This window comes from Notolabrus celidotus, chromosome 5 (genome assembly GCF_009762535.1).
Source record: "Notolabrus celidotus isolate fNotCel1 chromosome 5, fNotCel1.pri, whole genome shotgun sequence".
Taxonomy (NCBI): Eukaryota; Metazoa; Chordata; class Actinopteri; order Labriformes; family Labridae; genus Notolabrus; species Notolabrus celidotus.
Window position 1 is genome coordinate 1,378,576 of NC_048276.1, and position 10,417 is coordinate 1,388,992.

Sequence of the window (10,417 nt, forward strand, 5' to 3'; positions counted from 1 at the left end):
TGGTGCAAATGGTCCTCATCTGTTTGTATGCTGTGAATGACACAGCATCATTTTAGAATTTATTAGAAATGCATTCTAATTATTTCATGGACTCCACTCCTGCTATATGACACCAACTGACTTCCCATGTCTGTTTTCACTTTGGTAAGAATCACAGAATCATATTAACATCTCCGTCTCCTCTGTCTCTCTTCCCCTGCAGAGTGACCACCTTCCTGACCCATGACCACACTCAGTATCAGCGCTAGGAACTCCCTCCCCAAAGTGGCCTACGCCACAGCTATGGACTGGTTCATCGCCGTCTGCTACGCCTTCGTCTTCTCGGCCCTGATCGAGTTCGCCACAGTCAACTACTTCACCAAGAGGGGTTACGCCTGGGACGGGAAGAGTGTGGTACCAGAGAAGGTAATGAAAACTTTGGACTATATCGCTAATGGTGTTTGGGGAAAGAAAGGTTAAGGGTAAAGGAGTGAAGGAGATTAAAGTCTAGACTAAAGCAAACACGACCTTTCAAATGAAATCTCTTGATTTATGGTTCAAAGAGTCACCGGAGAGGACAGTTAGCACTTAGCAGCTACAGGAGCCGGGCCAGGCGGGGAACATTGTGTTGTTGTCGCCACCTCATCTCATAGAAAATGCAATTTGAGTAACATGACATGAACATTAATAGTTTAGTGTTCATCTTGTGCTTTCTGCTCCACTTGTCTCTCGTGCTGCAGTTAGCAGAACCACAATCTGTTGTAGCGCAGCAGATGAGAAATATAACCGGCTCTCTCTTTCATTTAAGATTACTGAGTTTAAAAGTACCTCATTAAGAGGAATGTTTAACTCTGGAATCTCAATGTGGAAGCCAAAGCTTGTTTTTTGGTTGATACTTTTGGTCGTCCTTTTTATTTTATCACTCCATTACGGCGGCTGACAAGGGCAGACAGTCTGCAACGATCCTCGTCGAGGGAAACGTGTTGTAAATGCTCAAACAATGCAAATTCATAAACACCTGCAAGAGACTAAAATGAATTGAAATGTGCTGCAAAAAAAACTCTAAAAACATGCTGTAAATACTCAAATGATGCAAAAGCAAAGACAAAACCAGAAACAACTGCAAAACAAAAATGCTGCAGAACAAGATTTCAGAATAAAAGCCTCTACGCCTGTTGGGGTGCTGAAGTGAAGCATCTGTCAATATTATCAAGACATAGAAGAAGACCAGACACTACATTCAATAATGTGCATTTTCAGAACACATAACCATGAGTAGAGTGTGTGCAAAGACCACGCCTTCATGTCTAATGTGGCATAATTTGCAGTTAGCTACAGATCTCAGTGAGTATGAGCTTCAGGAGCTTCAGGAGCTTCAGGAGCTTCAGGAGCTTCAAGAGCTTCAGGAGCTTCAAGAGCTTCAGGAGCTTCAGGAACTTCAGGAGCTTCAAGAGCTTCAGGAGCTTCAGGAGCTTCAGGAGCTTCAGGAGCTTCAAGAGCTTCAGGAGCTTCAGGAACTTCAGGAGCTTCAAGAGCTTCAGGAGCTTCAGGAGCTTCAGGAGCTTCAGGAGCTTCAGTAGCTTCAGGAGCTTCAGGAGCTTCAGGAGCTTCAGGAGCTCAAGAGCTCAGGAGCATCAGGAGCTTCAGTAGCTTCAGGAGTTTCAAGAGCTTCAGGAGCTTCAGGAGCTTCAGGAGCTCCAGGAGTCTCAGGAGCTTCAGGAGCTTCAAGAGCTTCAGGAGCTTCAGGAGTTTCAGGAGCTTCAGAAGCTTCAGGAGCTTCAGAAGCTTCAGGAGCTTCAAGAGCTTCAGGACCCTCAGGAGCTTCAGGAGCTTCAGGAGCTTCAAGAGCTTCAGGAGATTCAGGAGATTCAGTAGCTTCAGTAGCTTCAGGAGCTTCAAGAGCTTCAGGAGCTTCAGGAGCTTCAGGAGCTTCAAGAGCTTCAGTAGCTTCAGGAGCTTCAGGAGCTTCCAGGAGCTTCAGGAGCTCAAGAGCTTCAAGAGCTTCAGAAGCTTCAGGAGCTTCAGGAGCTTCAGGAGCTTCAGAAGCTTCAGGAGCTTCAGGAGCTTCAGGAGCTTCAGGAGCTTCAGGAGCTTCAGGAGCTTCAGGAGCTTCAGGAGCTTCAGGAGCTTCAGGAGCTTCAGGAGCTTCAGGAGCTTCAGGAGCTTCAGGAGCTTCAAGAGCTTCAGGAGCTTCAGGAGCTTCAGGAGCTTCAGGAGCTTCAGGAGCTTCAGAAGCTTCAGGAGCTTCAGGAGCTTCAAGAGCTTCAGGCGCTTCAGGAGCTTCAAGAGCTTCAGGAGCTTCAGGAGCTTCAAGAGCTTCAGGAGCTTCAGGAGCTTCAGGAGCTCCAGGAGTCTCAGGAGCTTCAGGAGCTTCGGGAGCTTCGGGAGCTTCAGGAGCTTCAGGAGCTTCAGGAGCTTCAGAAGCTTCAGGAGCTTCAGGAGCTTCAGGAGCTTCAGGAGCTTCAGGAGCTTCAGGAGCTTCAGGAGCTTCAGGAGCTTCAGGAGCTTCAGGAGCTTCAGGAGCTTCAGGAGCTTCAGGAGCTTCAGGGGCTTCAGGAGCTTCAGGAGCTTCAGGAGCTTCAGGGGCTTCAGACTGTCAGTATAGTAAGAAACAGGAAGTACAGAGGGTTACTGTGAGTCTGTTATGATTCTAAAAGTGCAGGATGATGATGAAGGTACTGAGGGAGGCAGGGATGTAAGTCACAGTTCTCTCCCTATCTCTGAAAAACCTCAGCGGGTGGTTTAGAGGTAGTGAAGTTGCAGTTGCTAACTCCTCCAGCTGATGCTAACGTTACTCTCTGATATCATACTTGCCCCTTTCTCATCTAACCAATGAAATCAGAGTCTGGTCTTCTTCTCTGTCCTGTGGATATGAAAGCTGCTCACAGATCCTCACAGGTCTGATACACTTCAGCTGTAGAGTCTGCCTTTGCAGCACATCTTATTTATCATTTGCAGCATATTTTCAACTTTTGCATTTGTTTTTGAATTTGCATTTGCAGCACGTCTCTCCTTATAGAAATAACTCAGGTGGTTGTTCATCATCTGCCCTTGCCAGCCACTTGCACTCCATGTCTCCGTCCCTGAATTCACAGTAACCTATTCTGGAGAGACAGGCTGTAAGCACAGACCAGAATGATCTCCTACTTAACCTTCACACCAATAGTTGTGCAAAGAAATAAGAAGCTTCTCTCCAAAGCCTGACCTCTATCTCTTTTAACTTTTATTCCCATCGAATGAATCCAGCAAAAGAAGAAGAAGGAGTCCCTCCTGAAGAAGAACAACACCACGGCCTACCCAGCTGCCACTTGCTACAGCCTTCGCACCCCAATATTGCTAGGGACCCTGGATTGGCCACTATTGCCAAAAGCGCCCCGCCGCCTCCAACTGAGCCCAAGGAGGAGCCAAAGCCCAAGCCTCCAGAGGCCAAGAAGACCTTTAACAGTGTGAGCAAGATAGACCAGGATCGCCAGAATAGCCTTCCCTCTGCTCTTTGGAACCTTTAACTTGGTCTACTGGGCGACCTACTTGAATAAGAAGCCCAAATTGCAGGGGATGAATCCACACTAATCCATGTTTCATTCCTTTTCTTCTTCTTCAATGATATCTGTAATTCTCTTTTGTTTTTTTTTTGTTTTTTTTTTTCATTTTCTTTCTTATTCCTCCTAAAAAAAAAAAAAACAGGTGTTGATTTCAGACAAACATGGTGTCCATGCTGGTTTGAATTCCCAGTGTTGCATTGCTTCTATGTTTACCTAAAGTTGACTTTGAAAAAACTAATAGAGAAAAAAAAAAGAATGACAAAGAAACAGACTTTGAAAGGGTGTTGTTCAGGTCCTCAGATGATGCTACTAAGAAAATGCTACTATAAATATATAGCCAAGAGAATGCTATTCTACAACTGCACATGGCCCATACTTGTTCAGGGGCTTTTCTTTCTTTGTTTGTTCTCTTGTTGATTTAATCATGGAAAATCACAGACATGGAAAAAGGCACTGTGTATATGCATGGTCAGGGCATCTTATTGTTTCTATTTATTTATTCAGAATATAGATCAACATCAACTGATAGCTTAGTTCATTTGAAATCAGCAGCAAGACGCCACGCTCGGCCTCTCTTTCAAAATGTCTTCAATTCTCTGTAGATGTTTTACAGATTAATTATATCATCCTTCAAAAATACGTTAGGGGTTTCTGCAATAGCAATAAAACATGTCTCAGTGGACACACCATTTATTTAGGGATTAAAAATAAACACTAAACCCAATCATCATGTGCGCAGCATTGAAAATATTCTTATTTCCTTTCACAGCGTTGTAATATTACAAAGTGTTAGAGATGTCAATATTATGTTTAAGCTTTGCAGAGTGTAACTCAAGGGTATGTTTATTGAATACATGGAAGAGTCCATTTTTATTTTGTATCTTTGTTGTTTCTGTTCATGATCATTTCTACAGGAAAAAAAACAAACAGAGTATATACTGGTCTAATTCATGCTTAAGTGACTGTTTCTCGCCAAGTTTAGCATTCCATTCAAAGCTGCTTTCACACTGAAGTTCAATATTGTTCAACATGTGTGTGTGTGTGTGTGTTGCGCACGCACTGACGGCAACAGCAGAGAAACAACATCAACAGGGTAAACTGAGATGGCTAGTTATGAGTAAGAATGTAACAAAAAAAAAAATACATCTCAAATCCTGGAGTGCAATTTTGAAATAGTATATGGTATTAAAACACTCATTATTTATGTGTCAGTTGGTTTCATTTCTGGTGGGGCCTCATTTTTCGCCAAAAGCGCCATTTAAAGCAAAGTGAGGTTAGCTTCGCTTCAAAAGGGGCGGGGCACGCCGAGAGCGAGGGAGGAGGAGGAGAGGAGGAGGAGGAGGAGGAGAAGTGCCTTTCCATTTTCAGAGTCGAAGCTTTGATTGACTTTGTGGGTTGATGGCGCGTCTATTTTTTTCCCATCCCACTATTGTGTGTGTGTGTGTGTGTCCCACCCACCCACACCCACACCCCACCCACGCCCTTTAGTTCGCCATTTCTTCTTTCAGTTTTACAAATTTGAGACGTAACACTCAGAAAGTACCAGCTACACTGCCTTCAGTATCACACGCCCGTTTGGACTCATTTGTTGCTGCTTGTCTGTGAGCAACAGCGAGAGGACAGGGACAGAGACAGACACAGAGAGAGAGGACAGAGGAGACGTTGAGGAGAAGTGGCACTGTAATCTTGCTTTAGCCGGCGCTGTGTTTCGCACAGAGGACTTGTCTTGTAGTTCTATGATAGTGACGAAGATGAATATATTTTTGTAGCATGATGTCAATCCCTCTTCCAAGATATAAAAAAAACAAAACAACAGAAACTAACGCAAATGTGAGAAGAATGCTTTTTCCTTTCTTTGTCTTAAACATTGCTTGCTCTTCTTTTCTTTCAGCGTACTAACAGATTCTTTAAAGAGACACACGCTTCTTCTCTGACGTGACACGCTGAGGTTTCTGAACAGTCCATTTTAGATTATGTTGATGTAGCAATATTACTTAGCAAGGGCTTTTCTTAGGACCTGAACCTGACACTCAGTTTTGGGGGGGGGAATATCCATTGTAGCTTTACACTGACCCCTCTACTTGTAGTTTTCACATGGAACTCTAGGAGCTACTGAGACGAACAGTCATCACGTTGTGTGTCCATCTCGGGTTATGAAACCTCTGGCTCTTATTCTTGACATCTCTTGCCAGAGAGTGGGGGTGCTTTGTATTGCATTATGGGTTGTGGGCGTGTTTTTGTTTCTTTGATATGTTTTTCAGGCCAAAAGGCACGCAGGAACCCTGCAGGAACTCTGTGTTTGTGCGCTGGGGTGAGGAGATCAAGCTAACGCCAGAGGGAGAAGGACAGACAGATCGGAGGTTGTTGTTGTTGTTGTTGTTATTATTTGCATTATCATTACAAACCTTTCCAGTAATGGAGGACGTCTTTGCGAACCACGTGCAAGCGGCGCTCCTCCATTAACAGCCACTTAACCTACGAGCAGAGGGTCATGGAACTGCAGAGTTCAGGGTGAAGAGTTGTATAAAGATATTTGAATTCTAAACTATTGTATGTATGTTTATTATCATGAAGAAAAATCTATATACATATGTAAAATACATAATGCATACAGTATTTGATTCTATTAATGATATTAGCTAAGATGATGATGAATATTGTTTGTATTATCAACCTATTGTTATGCATTTTGCACATTTAGAAGAACAATAACATTACATTTATGTAGTCAGCTTCATGCTATGCAAGGACAGCTTTGAACCACATCATTGACCTTCTCTCCTTGACCATTGTGTTTCAGATTTACAAGCTATTATACAAAAAAAGAAAAAGAAAAAAAGCTTAGCTTTTATATCAGCCGCGCTCACATTAGCGTTCTTTTCTTTTTCTTTCAACCATGGCTATACAGGGTGTCATCACAGAAAACAGAGGATTCTCACTTTTCTTTGCGCTTTGGATTTGGAGGTGGTTGAAGGGAAAATGGCTTTCGTTGTTGATTGCACTTTTTCTCCAGAGACTTGCAATAAAGTGATGGGACTGAAAACAAAACAAAAAAAAAACACAGGAGCAAAAACTGTAACAAGATCACCTTGTTAACAATATTCTGTTCATTTCCTTGAGCTTGTTTATCATTATGAAAATGGAGGCTGGTGAAAATGTTCCTTTTTTGCTAAATGGATCATTTTTGTTTCTGCTTTACTTTCTGAAGCTCAGTGAAATCACAGGGAGCACCGACCGACCGCCGAGTGTCCACTTTGACAGGGGGAGGAAAACAAAAACAAGAAGTGAATTTTGTACACGTTCTGTTCTGGGAATATCTTTGCTATAAGCCCCCTATCTTGTACTCCAAGCAGGATCGAACAAATGCTGTAGACCATTTGCAAATCTTTATAGGACCAGGCCTGGTTTTGCTACATTTACTGCTCCAGAGAGAGAATGTGAAATATGAGGCACAGTGCAATCATGAGCTTCCAACTTTTACCTTCACAGTCATATGCAGAGCCGACATGTAAATATCACATTTGTAGGCACATCACTCGTTTCTTTCCTCATGTTTGATGCAAGGTCCATTGCAGTTCTTAGCAGCACTTGCTTTTCAACATTGAGTCTTTGGTTATTCCTAGATACCTACTGGAGTTTTCTTGTATTTTTATCAAGCGAAATATGTTCTGATTTTCACTGAAATGTAAAAAAAAAACTAATTTTCTAAAGCACAAACGTTGATTAGAGAAACCAGAGTGAGACTGTATACATATGGACGGACACCCTTTCAGAACGTACACTGTACACACACACACACACACACACACACACTCCCACACACACACACGGTACACAGGAATGTGTTGGTCGATCAATGAAACTGACAAAGGGTTCTGATGGATGTAGATGAAATGGTGAACCTTCTGTAAATGTTTTCTTTTGTTTCTTTTGGTTATGATATGGCCCTGTAGAATCTGATTCTCTGCATTAGTCTTTAAATAAAAAGAAAACAAATGAAAGTCCTGGCTACACCTCTGTCCTTGTGCTCTGGATCCATGAAAACTACAGATCTGTGTCACCGCAGGAGGAACGGGGGAGTCAAGAGTTTACACTGCACGCATTAGACATGTGTCACAATCAGCAGCACACATTATTGGACATGTAAGATCCTAACAACATAAAGTGATCGATTGTTTAAAAGCATCATATCTTAGAAGTTCAAACCCTGCATTCACACCAATAAAGAGAAACACCTTCAAAGGATTTCTGCAAAAACAGGTTTTAAAAATGAGCCCAAACATGAAAACTTCAAATGGCACATCAGGATAACAACGCCTGATTTTATTCATTCTAGTCCACTTTCAAGTAAACTCATGAATGTTTCATGCAAGTTAAACTTCACCAATCAGCTCAGTTTGTCCTGACTAGAGACAGTGAAACATCCCATCAGTCAGACTCACAGTTTGTCAACAACTGGAATATCTCAAATAGGATCAGACGGACTTCCATGAATTTTGTGACACCCTGGGATTCTGTGTGACCTGATTTTAACACCAACAGTTCTAAGTATTCCTAAGCCTCCTGACCATGTGACGGTATAGATCTATTGTTACACCGCGCCCTGATGAGGACTCCACGAGGGCCGGGACTGGTTGGCGTTTCTTCTCCTAAGCTTTACACCCTGAACATTTAAAGGAGGATTTTTAAATTGACTTACCCTGTAAAATATCTTTACCATCTTCCAAATAGACTGACTCAATACTCTGTAAGGATTCTTGGTTGGTAACTGAGTCTGAGGAAACTCTTTATCCTCCTACACCACCAACAAGGAATGCTTGTCCCACGTCTTCTTTATCCATGCCATGAAATCTAGAGGATAAAACTTTTAACGTTTATATTTGCATAACTTACTTCATATTCAGATTCTCTTTGGCTGTAATGTGTAGCTTAGTCAGTTCATGCCAAACCTGGAGTGGTAAACTTAATAAATGCTGGAGCGTCACACTACAGGACTCTAATGGGAACGCACGGTCTCACAGCCGGAGTGTTGCTACCTTTAAGAACACTACGCTCCCAACATGCAGGCCTGCTCATCGTACCTAAAGTCTCTACAAGTAGTATGGGAGGTCGAGCCTTCAGTTATCAGGCCCCTCTCCTTTGGAATCATCTACCAGTCAGGGTCCGGGAGGCAGACACCCTCTCTACTTTTAAGAGTAGGCTTCAAACTTTCCTTTTTGATAAAGCTTATAGTTAGAGCTGGATCAGGCTTGGACCAGGTCTTAGTTATGCTGCTATAGGCTTAGACTGACACACTGGGATCCTGTTTTCCCTCTCTCTCCTCTTCTGCCTGTCTCTCACTTTAACTCTTCCTGTCCCATTAAAGTTACTAACCATAGACCTTTCTGGAGTCCCTGAGCTCCCTTGTCTCGTAGGTTCCTCTGGATCTCTGCTGTAGATTCCTTTTTTGGTGTCTGTCATTCATCCTTCTTTCTTCTCTTTTCTTTCTGCTTCTTTCTTTCTTTCTTTCTTTCTTTCTTTCTTTCTTTCTTTCCTTTCATTACATCCTTACTTTCTGTCCTTTCTTATCTTTCTTGCTTTCTTTACTTCTTCCTCTTTTTTCTTTTTTATTCCTCCTTTCTTCTTTTTTCTTTCTCTCTTTATTCTGTCATTCTCTTTCTTTCTTTCCTTCACTTCTCTCTTTTTCTGTCTTCCTTTTTTATTTCATCCATTTTCTGCCATTCTTTTCTTTTTCTTTCTTTCTTTCTTTCTTTCTTCTTTCTTTATTCTTCTTTCTTTCTTCTTTGTTGTTCTTTTCATGTTTCTTCATCCTTTAAGTCTCCTTTCCTTCTGTCTTTCCTTCCCATTTCTTCTCTCTTTCTTTCTTTGGTCTCCCTATTTCTCTCTTTCCTTAGACCTTTCTGGAGTCCCTGAGCTCCCTTGTCTCGTAGGTTCCTCTGGATCTCTGCGCTGTGGACGTGCCAGACTCCAGCTGCTACAAATACTACTATCCGTCTCCCCACTATCATCTCTCTCTCTTCTTCATCTCCCTCTATCCCTCTATCCACTATCATCTAACTCCTTGTTTGTAGACTTGATAGTGAGCAGTTTGTAATTCAAATGGAATACCAACTGGGTGAGCTTCCATTTAGCATTACAACATGCTAGCTGTACAGTCAGTTTTCCCTGAGTCCACTCATTCACATGTAGCATCGTCCCAAAAACCCTATCCAACCTTTGCATGACTCACATCACATTAGTTCTTCTGCCCCGTCTCACTCTCCTTCCACAATCCAAGGCCAACATATTTGCAGGACTCATCCAAGGCTTCCTGCTTTGATGTTTTAATCATGAATCTGGAGGTCAGTTTAGTGTTTGAGGTCTATTTCAAACGAGAGGTCGTTCTGGTTCGACTGTAGCAGGAAGACCGATGAGACTAATCAACATATTGGGGGCAGATAAAGCTCCAAACAGAGCTTCCTCATGTTGATTATGTAATGCTTTCTCACCAGTATGACTAAATGAAGGTACTAATGTTGTTGGTTGTGCTACTTACTCAGCAGCAGACCACAAATACCTCAAACCGTTGGAAAAGCCCAAAGCTCAGTTAACTCAGAGCGGGAGTACCCTAGTTTTTGGGATGAGTCTATTTGTGTTGATCCTTTATTCTTCTGTTCTTTTAATAATAGCCCATCACAATAACACAAGCCGGGAGGGCATGTGTGAACTCTGAGAGTAAAGAGCAGCGGCTGAAGCTCTTGAGGGGTAAATCTGTGTTCATGTGAACGTCATCGGCTCAAATTCACGCCTAAATCGTCTCCCATGACGTGTGTACTCTTTCCCCCCCACACTCTCCTCTCTCTGCTCTGCTCCCAAACTCCCAAACCTCCACCTCATGCATCCCCAGCTTCTCCCAC

General features: G+C 42.6%; 1 protein-coding gene across 1 annotated transcript; it reads left to right on the forward strand.

The window, feature by feature from the left end:
- The first annotated feature begins 207 nt into the window (after positions 1-207).
- Positions 208-3,652, forward strand: LOC117813284 (gamma-aminobutyric acid receptor subunit alpha-1-like). Its single transcript, XM_034684419.1, is given in 4 exon segments — positions 208-405; positions 3,226-3,303; positions 3,306-3,440; positions 3,442-3,652. Coding segments are annotated over 4 exon segments (504 nt in total). The 5' UTR covers positions 208-222; the 3' UTR covers positions 3,550-3,652.
- Positions 3,653-10,417: the final 6,765 nt, after the last annotated feature.